This window comes from Phycodurus eques, chromosome 15, assembly GCF_024500275.1.
Source record: "Phycodurus eques isolate BA_2022a chromosome 15, UOR_Pequ_1.1, whole genome shotgun sequence".
Classification (NCBI taxonomy): Eukaryota; Metazoa; Chordata; class Actinopteri; order Syngnathiformes; family Syngnathidae; genus Phycodurus; species Phycodurus eques.
In genome coordinates this window covers 11926005-11944387 of record NC_084539.1, presented here as the reverse complement: position 1 = coordinate 11944387, position 18383 = coordinate 11926005, and the positions used below count along the sequence as shown (strand labels likewise).

At 38.6% G+C, this 18383-nt stretch overlaps 1 protein-coding gene across 2 annotated transcripts; it reads right to left on the bottom strand.

Annotated features, from left to right (window-relative positions):
• Positions 1-3091: 3091 nt before the first annotated feature.
• Positions 3092-17740, bottom strand: urm1 (ubiquitin related modifier 1). 2 transcript variants are annotated; one of them, XM_061698392.1, is made up of 5 exons: positions 17691-17740; positions 15588-15658; positions 9179-9260; positions 7202-7250; positions 5377-6687 (listed from the first exon to the last, which is right to left on the bottom strand). In XM_061698392.1, exons 1-5 carry the CDS (start codon positions 17723-17725, stop codon positions 6619-6621), a joined length of 306 nt encoding a protein of 101 aa, XP_061554376.1. In that variant the 5' UTR covers positions 17726-17740; the 3' UTR covers positions 5377-6618. The 2 variants fall into 2 exon arrangements, with proteins under 2 accessions (XP_061554377.1, XP_061554376.1); XM_061698393.1 differs by lacking the exons at positions 5377-6687; positions 7202-7250 and adding an exon at positions 3092-3270.
• Between the last annotated feature and the right edge of the window lie 643 nt (positions 17741-18383).

Below are 18383 nucleotides of genomic sequence, written 5' to 3'. Positions count from 1 at the left end.
CTAAATTTTGATTTCATCTTATAACAGTACCTCAACTTTTTCCTTGAAAACAATGCAACTTTATTCTCATACCTTTACACATTTTGGGGGGGACATGACTGTATTATGTCATTTTCTCAAAAAATACAACTTTTAATTTGTAATATTATGAATTTATTCTTGTCACAATATTAATATGAATGGTGGACCCATCCAGGCATGTGGATTCAGACTAGATCTGTTCTTTTTCATGACTGCAAGAACCATTAAAACTGATCAAGTATAATGACTGATAAGCAAAGTAGACCACAAGGGATTGTTATAACAAAAAAACTGTTATAACTTTAAAGTTTGACCTGAAAGTTTTTTCATGCTGCCACAAATCAAGAGAAAGGTATTTAAGTGTAATTTATTTTCAAAAATGCAACTTTATTCTTGCAATATTACTTTTTTTCCTCAAACAAATAACTATTTCTGGTCAATTACAAACTTTGTTCAACAAAATGTGACTTTCTCCTAAAAAAAAAAAGTCTTGATTCATAATATTATGAATTAAAAGTTGTTTTCTAAAAAAAATAAAAATACTTTTTACTAGTAATATTGTGAGTTAAAAAAAAAGACAAGGAAATAAAAGAAAAACAAATTTCTTGTAAAACTATAACCTTTATGGCCTAACATGTTGACTGTATTCTTGGAACATGATGATTTGATTTTTTTTTTTGTAGGAAACAAATGCAACTTTATTCTGTTGATATTTATACTGTTTTCATAAATAATACAGAGTATTTCTGGTAAAAAAAAATTTTTAAAAAGGCTTTTGTTCTTGTTATATTACACAGTGTGATGCTATACCTTGTCATACACCTACACAATAATAAAATCCATTGATACAAGTGCCTTTGCAAAGCAATTAATGCTCAGCTTTGATTGCCACTTTCAGAGAAGTATTAATGTCGTTTATTATTGTGGTTGCAGTTTGCAGTAGCGCAGAGGTTCTCAAAGTGTGGACCACCAGTGGTCCATCGTATCCTTCTCGTGGCAAGCCAACGAATCACTGAATTAAATGTTCAAACTTTGCAAAAGGTTACAGCGGCTTGAACTGTTGTTGTTTTTTCATCCACTACAGCATATTTGTTCAACACATTTCTGTTGTATTTAACTTTTAAGTTCAACACACTTGCATTTCATCTTTTAGAACTGTTTGTTTTAAATCATTTATTTATTTACGTTTTATTTAACTTTTGTGTACATTTTTACATTTGAATCCTTATTCAAGTAGTTTTATATATATATATATATATATATATAACTAACACACACACACACACACATATATATATATATATATATATATACTGCCTCTGTTTTTTTCTAAACACTTGGGCCTAGTATGCTACCGTAGTTCAATGTTGGACATTATGGTGTTACTTGGAAAGCCAAGTATTATTTTAGATGGCACTTGGTGTATGAATTTTTTTTTTTTTCGGTCTAGTCAAAAACGTTTGGCAAAATATTAGGAATATAGTGCGCATGGTGCGGTGCTGCACAATAATAAGTACAATTGTCACATTCTCTGACAGCTGCGCACGCGGCGCAATCGTCCACATAGACAAAGTTGCACGATATGACAACACGCCTTCTGTCACCTCCCATTGTGCACTTCTTCTTTAGCCAACAAGGAGCTGTGGTTCGTACACAAATCTCCTCTCTTCTCCGCAGAATGGCTGCACATGGCGCTTGAAGGCACCACTTTATGTGGCAAGTGCCTGGCTGCAAGAGGCACACTGACACGTCATGCAGTGCGCGCCGCAGAGTAAACAGTGTCACGATTGTAATCTCTCACTTTAAAAAAAATGATTAAAAAGGGGGGATGAGAGAGAGAGAGAGAGAGAGAAGAGAAAACGGTTGTTGTGTCTTTAAGAGGAGCTGCTGGTTTCTCATCGCAGCTGTTGGCGTGCGTGCGTGCGCGCGCGCGTGGCACAGAGGACAGCAGAGATTCATGACTTAAGCAGTACAATGGACATTTATCACCCCGTGGTGTTATTCAAATTCAGTACCAAGCGAGGAGGCTCTCGGCGCTCCTCCCTGCGCCTTGCGTCGTTTTTTAAAGCCCTTCTTCCCCTCTCTCTCTCTCTCTCGCTCTCTCTCTCTCTCTCTCTCTCTCTCTCTCTCTCGTTTTGTTGGCGCAAGAAAAAGGCAGCGGGCGACACGGACACGCATCCAGTCACAGCTCGACAGCCACGAGGGTAGGATGGCGTGGAAGGAAAAGGGTGGGGGGCACTCTGCAAGGACGAAGCTGCACCTTTTTGATTTTTCTGGGCGACATTCGAACGCATCAACGCGTGAGGGGGACTTGAACGCAGCAGGGAAGTGAACCAAGGACGGGAGCTAAGAGTGTGATGTTTCGTTATTATTATTATTGGTTTTTTTTTAAAGACGTTTTGGGGTTGTAATCCCGAAGATACCTGCACGCGTATTCTCCTTTAAACGGGGGAAGGATCTTTTGTGTGTGTGTGTGTGTGTGTGTGTGTGTGCCTTCTTCTTCCAATGGGAAAGCCTTTGTGTGTGTGAGTGTGTGTGGAAGTGAACCAATGACAGGTGCACAAACGGCGTCCTCCAAATGGACTTTAGAATTCATTTGGTGACAAATATGCATATTTTAATATAAACGCTTCCTCATTTTTGGACATCAGAGGAGGTGCTTTATATATATATATATATATATATATATATATATATATATATATAAATATATATAAATCTAATTTTGATTGAAGTGGAAAATGTGATTCAGGTGCTGCTACAAAGATGTGGACTGACTTGAGGTTAACTTCAAAACTAGTTCTGAAAAAGTGTATTCGCTTTCGTAGGTATATTTTGGTTCGTAATGAGAGCAAATGTGTTTAGTGTCCTGACCAACGGGGAACGGTGTCAGTGTGTGAGATTGAGGGTTCACTGGGAAATGGCAATGCTGAGGTAGTGAGAATGTCACAAATAATGCACATTACTGCAAATCCTTATGAAAAACCATAAGTCTGAGTAAAAGGACATCTGCAGCTATTTGACTTTTAAATAATATTTCAAGCATGTCTTTTTTTTTTTTTTACCTTCCTGTGAGGACAAGTGGGGTCTTTTAGCGGCTGATTGTCCAAACGCAATTCTTGCGTCCACTCCAGTACGACCACCAAGAATTGTGTATGGACATCTGTTGCTGCAGACTCGCATTCATCTCATCACGTCACGTCACGTCGCGTCGCGTCGCGTCGAGGCCTCCCTTTTTCTTTATTGTCACTGCAGGTAAGGAAGGACAAAAAGCGGGGCAAAATGTGTTATTTTTGTTAGTTCGGACAGGGCGTGAAAAATGGATGCGAGTGCATGACACAGGTCTCGTGATGCGTTCAGGGACAACGTCGTTGGCAGCCCCCCGATTGGTATTTACACTTTGTCGAACATCTAATCAAGGCTGTTTGCTTTAAATGGCAAATATCGAGCGGTGAGCGTCGATGAATCGACTTTGGTTTGGCAAATAGTAGAAAAGCAGGACGTTGAGTGCTGACAGGCCGCCCTGCGAGCAAGTGACGCACATTCGGCATCACCACAAAGTCCACCACCATGTTGGGGGAAGAAACAAAAAAGATGTACTGGGCAATAAAACTAACTAATTAATCTAGAGAATGCAATATTTGGCTTTAAAACGCTGCATCTACAATAACTGCTATTAATTGTAATTCACATTATGAAAGCTGCTTTAATGAAACACTTTGATTCCGAATGATTGAATTGTTTTCAACAATGTAGTGCACACACAGGGGGCGGGAATACACCTGATGGTACATGATTTTATCAGTATTTTAAATTGATTTCCCCTTGTTTTAAAGCTTCAAAGTATCCCCTTTTAATTGATTTGTTCAATGTGATGAATGCATTTTTGTCAACTCGAAAAATGACAACAACTGGAAAAAATAAAGAGGTTGTAACACTGTCTTGTTAGAATATCGAATTCTGTTGATATGGAACACACACACGCGCAATTACAGCATATTGCGAAGAATTTTAGGCTTGAATTCCGACGTGAATTACATTTTTTGACACATGCCCTGCAATATTTTGCACGTGCACCCGCAAACAAATGTCTCTTCTTTTTATGATTGCAAAATCTCTGCATGTGAGTATAAAACATGGTTTTCTGCATTATTGCGTGCACGTGGAGAACGTGTTGCTTTATGCCGCCCCCCACCACACACACACATATACAGTCAGGTAAACGCGATTGATTTTTCCACCTAAACTAAAAATTAGAGGTAAACAAAAACATTTAACTGGTTGTAAAGCATTAATCAATGGCAGGCATGTGCTGTATTATTAAATACATTTTCTGATTGGTTTAAAGAATGACAGAAGAAACTTGTGATGCCTGTCAATCATCCACGTTGAGTGTGCTTGCATGCTGTGCTACAAATTCTGCATGTTTGGAAATAAACAGCTCATGAATATTAAAGGGAAAAAAAAGGTTAAATGTTAAAGGAAAGAGGTACAGTACAACGGGAAATAGCCACCTCCCCTCTTTTGAAATCAAACTGTAATAATTGTTAAAGTATCTCCTTTGAGTCTCCACTGACTCATTAGCATTTCCTTTCCATCTTATTCTTGGACGCTTACCCGTTGCAAAATGGGACCTTACAGGCGAGGGGGGGGGGGGGGGGGGGGGGGGGTTTGCGTCGCCAGGGGCGCTCCTAGGAGAGAGCAAGCCCGAGGCGACACCTCGACCTCCCGCAGTGATCCTTGAACACACACATACACGCGCGCGCGCACACACGCGTGGCTTGGATGGCTCCGCAGCAGGCCTTTATCAGGCTTAAAATGCCGGTCGAGTGATTATAAAAGTAGATACATTAAAAATATCAGTATGTCAAATTAAAACAAAGAAAATGCGTGGATATAAAGGTAAAAAGACAAAACAAAACAGTTTTAAGACAAGTTCATTTGTTTAAAAAAAAAAAACTGCATTTGACAAGGTAAGGCCTTGCAAGTAAAGAAAACACAAATTGCATTAATCGTCATCCTTTAAAATGTACATAACTTCACAAATGTTTGATTTTATTTATTTTAACTTAAATTACATGGATTGCACCATTGGGATACTACCAGAAAACCGTATTATTACTACCAGTCATTAAGGTAACGTTAATTAAAAAAAAAAAAAAAAAAAGACAGAAAATGGGAAAAATAGGTCTCAATATCATTGTGTATATGACAACTGTAAATGAAACACAGTATAGTTAAGATTATAGTCTCTATATTAAAAGAAAAGAAAAAGAAAAACAATGGAGAATAATGAGACTTTTCTTCTAAAAAGAGCTTAGTACTCTATTTATTAGAATATTTCGTATGGTAACACTACATATTGTGTGACCACATATACAGTACACGTATATTACACATGGGTGTGGTAAATGCCAGGATTGGAATCATATCAAACACATTCCACCATCTTTACTTGTTAACCTTAAGTGTTAATTAGAAAACATACACAAATTAGCAAACCATTTAAAACACTGAAGAAAATATTGTTTTCATGAGGATGTCTTATATGGATCTGGTTTGCAGTTAATTGGTAATGGCACACACTAGTGGGAATATCAGAAACAGCATTCCTCCCAAAAATAAAGCTAGCATTAAAAAGGGGAAACATAGGGGGTAAACTACAAAATTAATTGATGTCAACATTGTTGTGGTGCCGCTGGTTTTGTATGGAAATGGGTTTGTTAATTTAAATGGTTAATTTGTATTCTAAGGAAAAAAAATAATTTAATTGTGCATTCCAAAATGTATTGAAAAATACTGTGTGGGGGGATGATCTCAATATTGTTCTGATGTGGATGTTTTTGTATAGAGATTCATGGGTTTATGTTAATAAAATTTATAAATTCACCCTTGTGACATCAGAAATATTTCCATATAGTAAATACTTTAATTGGCTAGAAAATATAAAAAAGTTTTTTCACAATATTATGATAGGGATGTTTCTGTACAGAGATGGATTTAATTGAACTGGTTAATGGCAAACTCGTGATAATATCAGAACCAACATTCTATCTTGCTAGTCATCGAGCTTTATTTTGTAATAGAAAGAATATTTTAATGGTTGCTAAAATAAATAAAATGTAAAAAAAAAAATAGAATGACTGCAATATTATGATGGGAAGTTTTGTATGGAGCTGGATTTAATGTAATTGGTAAATGGCACCCTTGTGAGAATATAAGAAAAAACCTTCCTCCTGCTATTAAGGTTTTATTCTGGAAAAATAACAAAACCATAGCATTTTAATTGTGCAGTTAAAAGTATAAATATCTTAAAAAGGACGGTAAAAATGAATAATGGGTGAAAAACACAAACATTGTGTCCACCATCATGCAAGCACTTTCTGCCATGATTCCTGTCCAGTTTATTAAAAATTAAAAATTAAATTAAAAAAGTCATCCAATTGGCTTGGTAGCCATCTGAGATCCCCTATGACTCCTGAAAAACATCCATCACCTTGACAGTCTGGTGAGAGGCTGACGCTTCGTCCAATGGGGTTGAGCTTTGTTGGGATGTCAATGAGGGGAGCATGGTGTAATTGTTGGTGTGTGTGTATTCTATCCTCCGTGTAGCGTGGAAATAAACACCACGTTGTCTTGCTCTTGCAGGCGGTAGTCCAACTCGCCCTGGAGGCCCCACAACACAACACAGGAAATATCCGTGTGTCAATACAAACATATTTGCCATGAACAGACTCGTGCACGTTGAAGCCTTTAAACAGTGAGTGAGTGTGTGTGTGTGCATATGGATGACAAAGTCAGGCATCATATGTGGTCGACCTAAAGAGATCACAATGAAAGCCTTCTGCCAGTGTACAGATTAGCCTTCGTGCTCATCATCTAATTGTGACAAGCATGCACACTGTGACGAGCCATGCATTGCACAAAATGGAGGCTGCCCCCCTTGATCCTCAACAACAGGCATATTAAATATATATACTGTATTATCACCATTTGTGGGCTAAGTGTTTTGAGCTTTTCTAAAAACAAAAGTTCCTCTAAAGTTTGATTTTGTGTTTTGCAAGGCGGGTCACATCAAATGCTCCGGCAGGGCCACATATGGCCCACAAACTGTAGCCTTGCCCTCTCTGCTCCGTGTAGACTAGATGTGTGTAAACGCTACAAATATGGCAGTGCTCACCATTAGCTCCCAGTCGGCGTCATTGATCAGCACCAGGATCCCAGGTCTCCTATAAAAGGACGACGGCCATGGTGGTGGGGGAGTTATATAAAATACAAGGTAAAGCAGGAACATCGTAATATACAGTACTTGTGCAAAAGCAATACAGTGCAATAAAAATGCACAACAAAAATATTGATACAAGACAGAAAAAGATAGACATGCATTTTCAAATGCTGCACATGTATAAAAATGTAAAAAATATAATTTCCATTTTTAATGTTATTGGGGATTTTAAAAAAAAATCATCTTAGTGGGGGGCTGCATGCAAAAAAAAAAGTTAAAAACAGATTAATGCTATTTTAAAATAACACTATTTGATGACCTTTTTTACAATTATTTTAAAATTCTGAGATTTAAAAAAATATATATTATTGATCTGTGTGCGTGCAAAACAAAAAAAAATCATGATTTTAAAATCTTATATTTTTGTATTTAATAATTATTTTAATGCTACTGGGATACTTTTTTATATATATTTTAGTGGGGTTATTTTACAATATGATACATTGCATTTTTTTAAATGAATATTTACCAATTATTTATATTCTTAATTGGGGCAGGTGGGTGAAAAAAAATTGTGATGGAGAATGCAAGAGAAAGCTCCTCCCCCAACTCAGAGCACCCCAGGACCCCCTTGCTTTCCATGCGTGTGGTCTGCTTTTTTGTGGGGTGGAAAGCAAGCAACACAGGATACACAGCAGAAACCGGAAACAGAAACAAGTACAGCGGAACCTCCAAAGTCGAACACGATCTGTTTGTTCCGTGACGCCTTGTCAGTTGTTTTAATTTCAAAACAATTTCTCCCATAGGAAATAATGCAAACTTGAAAAATTCCTTTTACACTGTTACCATCATAAAACATGTACTAACTGTACAGGGAAGTACCAATTTAACATTCTTATACAAGTATAAAACAAATATATATAATGAAACTGAATATTAAAGGAACTCTCTTTGACCACACTTGACAAACAGGCAATGGAAAGTGATACCGTTACCTAGTGCTGTTTTATAGCTATTGCTGGAATTATTTACGTGATATGTAATCGTATTGTTGTCTGAAGGCACACAATGCTGTAAATTGCATTTCCTGTTACTGGTGAATTGGTGCGTCACACACACGCACAATTTGCTGACGTCACACATGATAAAGTTTTCACGTTTGAGACAGTTTTCCAGAAAATTAAAATCTATTTATTGGGGGGAAAACATTGTCAATGACCTTTGGAGATCCCGGTGTGTAATAGAATGAAATATATAGAAAGAAAAAGGACACACATCGGAGAAAACAGTTGAATGTTTTTTCCAAGGCCAAAAAAAATGACACAAAATTTAATGACCTGGTCTTGTGTAGCCTTTTTTACAAATTTTTTTTACAGTTAATATTTTAAGGGTCCGAGTTCCCTTTCACTCTCAGCTTACCCATTTTTTTTTCTTAGATGAGACTTAATGGAGGAGGGTAAATATAGAGATTATGAAGGAAATCAAAATGTCAGTTGAAATTAATGGAGGGCCAGAAGCGTTGCACAGATCCTTGATGAGGTTTTTAAACAAGTGTAGGAGGAGGGGCAGGAAGAAAACAGTCATGACAGACACACATGACACACACACCACATCTGTGTGTATCATGTGTCAATTGATGATTAAAGCACGGAAGAACAACAAAGATTGTAAAATGATCACAAAATGGTAGTAGTAGTAAAATGTCTTGATGAAAGGAGACAATACACATGCATACATCTGATGGAGCAGGTTTATAGGTGGGCTAGCTCCGTTTCGCGGTCAGGTGATGCTATAAATAGTGGTCCGCAAAGGCGCACAGTAAAAGTAAGACAGATATACAGCCAATCATCTCTAATGATGCCATTTAAAAAATATATATATTTTTTTACCCTCTTTCGAGAACAGAATAGCGACAATATGGAGGACACTCACACAGTGTTGCCCTGGACAAAGAGCTCGGGCCGCTCCTTGAGCAGGTTGTGTCGGATCCACACCAGCAGCTGCTTCATGTCCCCTGCAAAAAAAAAAAAAAAGAGAGAGAGAGAGAGGCAGACAACGGAGGTCAGGGGTGAGAGGTCAAGGTGCGTGCTTTCCAGCCTCCTGGTCGATGTGACGCGACGGGACGGAGGCACCAGGCAAGACGTGACTGCATGTTTATGTATGAGTTCATGTGTTGGCGTTGTGGGGGGGGGGGTTGGAAGGCTAATGTCAATGGCCAAGGGTGACATTGATCACCTTGCTCGGACCACAATAGAATAGATGAGGCTTTAGTAGTCCCACAATGGGGAGATTGTGGTTTTACAGCAGCTAACCTGACAGTAGCAACACAAAAGAATAATAATGAATTACACACCTAATAATATATATGTACATACATATTTACATCGGTGAGACCAAGAATAAGAGCAGCTGTGTATGTGGCTACTGTACTTGATGAAGAAATACTACAGACAGAATGTGAACAGCAGGAAGGAGCGTCAGCAACATTGTAGGAAGCAAAAGAGTACAGCGCTGATAGTGTTTATGTAAGCAGTTGAGAATGAAATCAAGACCAGCAATACTAACTATTAGCAGTAGATTGACAACTGTACATAAATAAATACACATTACATATATACAGATGTGAATGAATGTTAAGAGGGCAAAGAAGAGTCAGAAGCGTTGGGTGTAACAAAAACTATACATATATAAATTAAGAGTATGAGATGTATGGAGATGTGAATGGCAAATGAACATATATTGACAGACACTATATGTATGAAAGGAATGCGAACAGCAGCAAGACTGGTCAGCAACATTGTCCGTAGCAAAAATCTGTTTTAATAGTCTATATGCAGATGGGAAGGACAACTCTAAATGAATAAATCTCTACAGAAACGAATGTGAACAGCAGCAATACCAGTAAGCAGTGTTGTATGTAAAAACATCTACATGCAAATAGCCTATATATACGCAGCTGAAGATGAAATAAACACCAGCAATACCAGAGCTATTAGCAGCTATAAATACTATGATGAAAACGCTTGTAAGCATGAATCTGCAGCTATCCACACATCATACCTGTGTATAAGATGCTTATGTAAGTGTGATTGTTTCCTTGGTTAGAGTCAAACGCGTCCGAGCTTGAACGTCATCGCGGCCGGCATTGAATCAGCGTGACCTCGTCTGCGACGGCGCTGACCTCGCCGACAAAGGGCTAAGCCGCGCTCAGTCCGGACGACAATGAGCACTTTTAGGATAAATCCTACCCCCCACCCTCCGCTAAACACGATCGCACAATGAATATATTAACCTTATGTTAAATGGGTGCATGTGTGTATCTTCAAAATGATTACAATAGTGTATGAGTGCAAGATCTGTTAGTGAAAGTCACGTCGCACAATATGTAACACACATTTTTCCTATATGGGGCATTTTGGGTTTTCTAAAGTCTTATGAGGACCATACTAATTTTTTGAAAAAATATGATGGATAATAAGCATTTGTAGATTGAGTGTATTCAGTTCATGAGGGCTTTTATTTGTTTCTACAATTGTACCCTGATGGACCAAATGCTTTCAAGGCTGGATCTGGCCCACGTGCTGCAGATTGCCTATCCCGGTTTTAAATACAGTCACAAGCGGACGCGGAAATGACAGGCACAGGAAACAAAAGAAGGGGAAAAGAGGAGAGGTGATGCAAAGGAAGGATGAAGATATGAGTCAATCCACGCTGTGACGCAGCAGCTCTGAAAGGCAAAATAATGGTTGAATAAAGCTATTTAAAATGATTAACGATGGGAAAAGTGACTCTTTGAAAACCACAAAATTTCACAATTTCTGCTTTTCTTATGACATCTACCATTCATGATAATCAAAATGTTCCTCTTCATTGAGAAAAAGAAAAACAATACAATTAAATTGTGCATTATTTTAAAACAATAACGTACTGCAAGTTAAGAAAAATAAAATAACAGAGCAATGTGGCAAAAATGGAGCAAATGAGAAGATTTGCAACCTGTCAGGTCAAAGTGTGTGTGTGTGTGTGTGTGTGTGTGTACAATGAAACTATGTGAGTAATGTTCATTTTCACTGCAGTGCTACAAGGCAGAAGTCAAACGATTTGTGTTTTTTAAACATAAATATACAAACACGCACACACACACTCTACTGTATATCCAGCGATTGACTGTATAGCCACATACACTGCATGGACACTTTAGATAGGCTTGCAAAACAATGTGTTTTGACTCCATCGGCGAGCTATTCGTTTGACAATATGTTCGCAGCTCCACCAATGCACACAAAGGTAACCAAAATATTAGAGACAGCTCTGAGTATAATACGATGCAGTAGAATTAGATACATTTGCAAAATTAAGCCGTCCCTGAAAAAAAGTGAGCTTCATTCTCTTTGTAAAGGCAATAATTTGTGATACACCTCCGAGATGGTGCAGGTGTACGAAATGTTACACGCACACACACACACACACACACGCGCGCGCGCACACCTCTGCAGGGCTAAAAACAGAAGTAATCAGCAGAAAAGTCATACTGCCTTTGCGGTGACGAGCCCATCTTTCTTCTCTTCACTTTTTCTACTATCGACTGCATGTGCTTTTCTCCATCATTACCCCTCGCACCCTTCCCCATTTTGCTTTTTATTTCCCCCCCACAATAAAACCTGCTCTTCTCCTCCTACTGCAAACAGGAAGACACGGCCATCATTCAAACTGTGACCTAAAATAGAAACAAGCCATTGGGGGCCTTTTAACAGCTTTTGTGTTAAAGGCTGCTACTTGAGATTAAACAAGATACAGCAGCCTAATGTACAGTAAATGTATGTGGTGTAAAAAGGTGTCGCGATGAGTAAAGGTGAGCTCGGGGGTGGAGAACAAGGACATCGTTATCGTCATCAGGAATGAACGGAGATGAAACAAAATGGACATGAGCAATGAGAAAGGGAGGAAAGTGCGTCACATCCTCGCAGTGCATCTTGGGATTACGCCGCTGCGTGGGTGCCGGGAAAGAGACGCGACTGAAGGGAGGGAAAGGGTATCATTTTGACGACGATTCAAAACCGCCTGTTTTTTCTTCTTTTCCCCCAGTACGCGCCCTTTTTTGGGAGATTTTAAGCGATTATGACGGTTGTGCGACTGGAGGGGGACTTGTTATCCATCCTTTGGCTGATGTAAAAACGGTGAGACCCCCAGACCATTGGGGGGTGTAGGAGAGAGGAGAGTGGGCGGGGTCTTTCAGTCGAGGGTCATCAATCACCGGCTGGGTCACAGACAAATAAGAAGGATTCAGAAGCAATTATATTTGTCCTCAACACCCCCAAACCCCACCCCACCCACCCACGCACACACACAACTGCTACATAATTACAATTAGGCTGGAGCCTTACAAATGTTTAATGTAAACAATACAAATACGGTGGAAAGAGGTGGTGTTAAATTGACCACTTGCACAATTTCATAAGATCTGAGGGCCATATTAAATCTTTCTTTACAAAGATAGAGCTCGGTTTTGACTGACACTGTCGGAGAGTATCCATTAAGAATGTTTGATACTTCGTTGTATTTGGAAGGTTTGTACAACTGTATTAGCTCATACTAAGTGGAGTTTGTAAGACAGGTGCATCTCAATAAATTAGAATATGGTAGAAAAGTTCATTTATTTCAGTAGTTCAATTCAAAACGTGAAACTCATACAGATTCATTAAACATGGGGAAAAATACTTTTCAGAAGAAGTCCTACCCAATTTCTATACATTACAACAAAAAAAAAACATTATTTCTTGAAATGGTGAATTGTCGGGTTTGTTAACTGTAAGTTATAATCATCAAAATTATAAAAATTTAAATCATGACATATTTCTCTCTCTGAGTATTTTTTTGTGTATGTTCCATGATGTATTTTAATTAAATCTATGATCTTGTTTTCTTTTCAGATCGATTATTTTGTTTAAAATTACAAACCAAATTTTCCAACCAAACCAAAAAAACAATCCACCATCCTTGTGACATCAGTTAATGCTGATGTCACAGGCGCCTTGAGAATCTGATGACTAATGCTGGCGCCCATATCGAATTTGAAATAAAACTCCATGCAATACACTTTCTTCTCATGTTCATTTCTTGTAAGAATTATAGTTACAAAATAAATCACAAGTACTTAAAAATAGGGAGTTATTTTTCAATCAACCTGCATATAATAGTTGTACTTTTTAATTTGTTAAATGGGTGCACGTGTTTTTTTTTTTTTTACATTTATTAAGATGCCCCTATATTTGGGTAGTATGTGTGGTGCAATAAGGTCATATCTCCTTCAACATTCTCTCCTCTGGTCAACTTTTGTGCCGTCGTCACCGTGGTAACTCCAGCGTCACGGCCACTCGTCCTTTGTTTGGTCCAAAACCAATACGACACATATTTCTCCCTCATTCATTTCAACCTGCAAGGAAACTAACATTTAGCCCTGCTGCTAATGAGCAAGGTTCTGACTTTAGCGTTTGGGAATTTTTTCCCCTTAGTTTTGTTTTCCAATAGAAGCCAGTGCTGACAAATAAATAAATAACTTAAATAAGAGGAATAGGAGGATGGACCCTAATTGCACTCTTGTAAAGCCTCAGAAGCCCTTTGAGCCTCTTTACTGCCTCCGTTCACACTTGGGCACCACCCGTGAGGGACAATAGGAGCTAGAAACAGACAGCGGTATAAGCGGAGGACGGACATGGGAAACATACATGTGGCTCTTCATAGTTTATACATGTTTAAGATGAGTAACAGCACTGCCGCAAAAACATAAAAAGAGGGTTACGTTTACAGTTTTATTGAGATGATCGTTGTGTAAATGGATCCAGAGCTCGCAAACCAGTGGCCCTGTAGTTAGGCCTTTTTGACCCTGACCTGTGATTGGCTGGCGACCAGTCCAGAGTGTACCCCGACAGTGTTTTTGGGATGTGGGAGGAAACCGGAGTGCCCGGAGAAAACCCACGCAGGCACAGGGAGAACATGCAAACTCCACACAGGCGGGGCCGGGGATTGAACCCCGGTCCTCAGAACTGTGAGGCAGACGCTCTAACCAGTCGGTCACCGTGCCGCCTACTTAAGTCCATCAAATGTAAAATAGTTTAAGAATTTTACTCGTAATCTCTACATGGAGTCTTTTATTTAAGTTATTTTCTGTTAGGATACCCAAGTATCGCTTTCAGTTACTATATACAAGGCTGTATGCTACGACTAATGTGCGCAACAGTAAATTGATGGCCAGAAGGATGGATGGATGGATGGGTTTGGGGGGACGGACGGGACCCTTGAGGGCCAACGTATTTGTTGCTCATGTTTGGCATTGCGTAAGTAAATAAGTCCAAGGCACATTGTTTGTTTGTCACATTGAACATTAGTCTGGCCATTTACCCACCCACCCACCCACACACACAGAACTAATGTTCGTACATTGGAGACATCATAGTCAGGGACTCTTGAACAAGCAAGGGAGCGACGTCCAAAGCCAAAAGAGAAGCAAAGTCGACTCCTTTTTATTTTATTTTAAAATTGTGACATTCCCAAATTTGTTACCCATGGCAAGAGACCTTCTTCGCTACGTCACTGGATCCAAAGGATAACACTGTTGTATGTAAACCTGGTCAGTAGTTGGCAGTGTAGCTAAAAAAAAAATGCGTACAAATTGGGTTACGTCATCACCATAAGAACAGATATGAGAAATAACTCAATACATGAGGGAATTCCATAACAGATACAGGGAGACCATGACTAAAAATAACTAAAACGTATGACCAAAAATTCACTTTTAGGAACGGACCTAACTCACGCCTAATGCCCCAGGTGGCTGGCTCACTGTGTCAATAATGGTAAGTATGTTGTGTTCACTACATGATGACCTGTGAACATTCTGATACAGTCACGTTCATGCATAAGCCCTGAAATGATACCTTTAAGTATTCACTTGTAGTTAAATGCTTACTGCATTCCATTGACAGTGGACAAGAACCCAAAATCACGACAATGGAGTTGACTAATCGTGTATGGTGTATAATCCACAAGTAATTGACGATTCAGTAAAAGGTTTATAATGGCCTATTGGTCCCACAAGATGGCAGCAAAGCACTACTTTTCTATTAGACAGGTCCATGGCCTGAATAAATGATACTCCTGCCTTCATTTCAACATACTTCCTTGGCACCGAAACAATACTTTTAGATTAGTCATGGCCCATAGCGCACAAAAAAAGCAGTAGACAGGTTTTCAGCAGATAACAGAGGCTAGGTTAAAAAAAAATTGTCTCACAAAGACAGTAAAGACATAAGCTGTTCATTGTGACATGTAGCAAGATACTCACAAGGTTCCGCATGGCTTGGAAGACTGACATGATGTTCCTTCACACCATCAAAAAGAAGCTCCGCTCCTCCTCTGGAAACAAAAAAATTGAAAAAATGAAACATTTGAATTGTGTGGGTTTATAATTTAACAGTCAATCCTTTTTCAAAATGACCTTAGTCTAAATCAGATATGAAAGCAGTAGAGCAAAATATTACACATCCAGTCTGTATAAAGTATAACAAAAAACATTTGGAAAAAAAGTATACCTATAAATGACAGTGATTTGACTTGTTTTGGCTACTGAGATTCAACATAAGTTTATTGCAAACTGATTTGATTCGGTTTTAAGATGATATAACTGAAAAAAATAATACAACACAGAAAATGGGATTTTCAATTACATATTTAAATTTTTGCTAAGGATGTCCCGATCCGATCATGTGATCGAAAATCAGGGTCAATCACGTGATTTTCCTCTGATCGAGATGGGGTGAAAAAGATTGGTTTTATTCATTTTCTAACATTTTAAATATCACAAAGTGACAAAACAACCCAAAGGTACAAAGATATTGGAAAATGGAACAGTAATAGCTTAGTTTTATATTAAACAATGTAAATTTTTGGGGTATTTTTAGTACCGGTATAATATAAGTGACAAAGTGACACGCAGACTGTGTGTTTGTGTGTGCATTTGTGACACTCACACACAAACAGAGTCTCTGGCCTTCCAGAGCGTGCTTTAAACCGTTTAATGACACCCCAGGTGTACTTTACGGTTAAACTAAACACTAAAAACAAAAATAATTACACACATTGTATAATTAAATACAAGACTCACATGATCGTTTTAGATGGCCCGTCAATGGAAATCCCCATTGACGGGCTAGCTAGAATTAGCATTAGATCACAGGTGGGATTTACCTTCAAATAATGAATATTTATACACAAACTCTGTAGTAACACATACAGACAGATAACATAATATACTCACAGGCATATTTTCTTCCTTCTTCTGTGAAAAACTAGCTAATGTTTTATCGCGATGTTGTTCTTCTATTCTTTTTTTTCTGCAAACGTGTACGTCCATGGATGCATCGCACTACACTGCCCCTATGAGGCCAAGGCACGCACAGCAGGAACAACAGATAGGTATTTCCCCCCTTGAGTCTCTGACACGAAATCATCCATCCATCCATTTTCTGAGCCGCTTCTCCTCACTAGGGTCGCGGGCGTGCTGGAGCCTATCCCAGCTAACATTGGGCAGGAAGCGGGGTACACCCTGAACTGGTTGCCAGCCAATCGCAGGGCACATGCAAGCAAACAACCAGTCGCACTCACATTCACAACTACGGGCAATTTAAAGTTGTCAATTAACCTACCATGCATATTTTTGGGATGTGGGAGGAAACCGGAGTGCCCGGAGAAAACCCACGCAGGCACATGCAAACTCCACACAGGCAGGGCCGGGGTTTGGACCCCACTCTTCAGAACTGTGAGGCTAACGCTCTAACCAGTGTGTGTTAATTAGAATTACTAAAATTATTTCCGTGGTAAATATATATTTCTAAATTGTATTTTTACAATTTGGGTGTGCATTTCCCTCTTCTTGCCTACAATCGGCTGGAATACACTTCAGCTCACTCGCCACCCAGGATAAGTGCTATCGAAAATGGATGGACGGACATTCAGATTCTCTTGCACAAGTAACGGGCGAGTCAGGCTGTATTAAAAGATGACAATGGTGCAACAGGGGCAGGCTGAATGGATCTGTCACACCACTTCTAATTACATCAAACCGTACAGTTCAACTATCACTAGCATTACAGTATATTCTAAATTCAAGCAGACTAAATTCGAATGCATTTAAAGTGTTTGCCAATCAAGCATACGTATAAATACTTGTGACAGCGAGCACTGACTAGTCTACAAACAAAGCTAGCTGCACCACTGGTTTACTTCTTCTTGAACTACACCGAAGAGTCAATATGGAGCAAAAACTCCTCGAGCTGTCGCGTAGTGTCGCGTAGTGTCGTATCCCCCCCCCCCCACCCACCCAATAAATGAACGCTGGGGCACGTCTGGAGACAGAGCGAGCAGTCGCGAAGTCTTACAAATCACCTACCCAAACTCCAGATGAATGGCAACGGGGGCAGCCATCTTGTCAGCACATGCAGGAAGTGATGCGGGCGGCAGCCGGAAGTGATGTCATGAAGAACGTTTCGTTTCCGTTTGGCGAGAAGATTTGAAAACTCAGTGAACCCCCACCCCCTCACCCTCCAAAATTGAGAAGAGAAAAATTTTACTTGGAAAATTAAATATCAGGCCTTTTTTTAAAAAATACAAATTGATATTGGAACAAATGTAATTACCATTAATTTAATGCATTATTATTTTCATATAATTTATTTTGCATATTGTTAATGCTACAAAATAAAAGACTGAATATATAAAATTATATTTATTTGGGGCATTCTTTTATTTGTAAAAAATTATTTTAAGTAATATTATTTATTTTTATTTAATGTATTACTTTTTTAAATTCAGAAGAACAAGTAAACATGTATGCATTTAAAAAGTAAACTTTAGCGAGGAAGTCTTTAGTTGTACAAACCTATTATTTATGTTTATTTAATTCAAAAGAACATAAGTAAACATTTATACATTAAAAAGTAAACATTAGTGAGGAAGTCTTTATTTGTACAAACTTATTATTTATGTTTCTTTAATTTAAAAGAACAAAAGTAAACATTTATACATTAAAAGGTAAACATTAGCGGGGAACTCTTTGTTTATATAAACCTATTTTGGGAATAAT

What these genes read in the sequence shown, in the direction of transcription:
- urm1 (XM_061698392.1), bottom strand. Translation starts at nt 17,725, where the DNA reads ATGGCTGCCCCCGTTGCCATTCATCTGGAGTTTGG. An exon ending in TTTGTCCAGGGCAACACTGT is followed by an intron (nt 7,251 to 9,178) that starts GTGAGTGTCCTC and finishes GTCCTTTTATAG; the next exon opens with GAGACCTGGGATCCTGGTGC. An exon ending in ACGCCGACTGGGAGCTAATG is followed by an intron (nt 6,688 to 7,201) that starts GTGAGCACTGCC and finishes TGGGGCCTCCAG; the next exon opens with GGCGAGTTGGACTACCGCCT.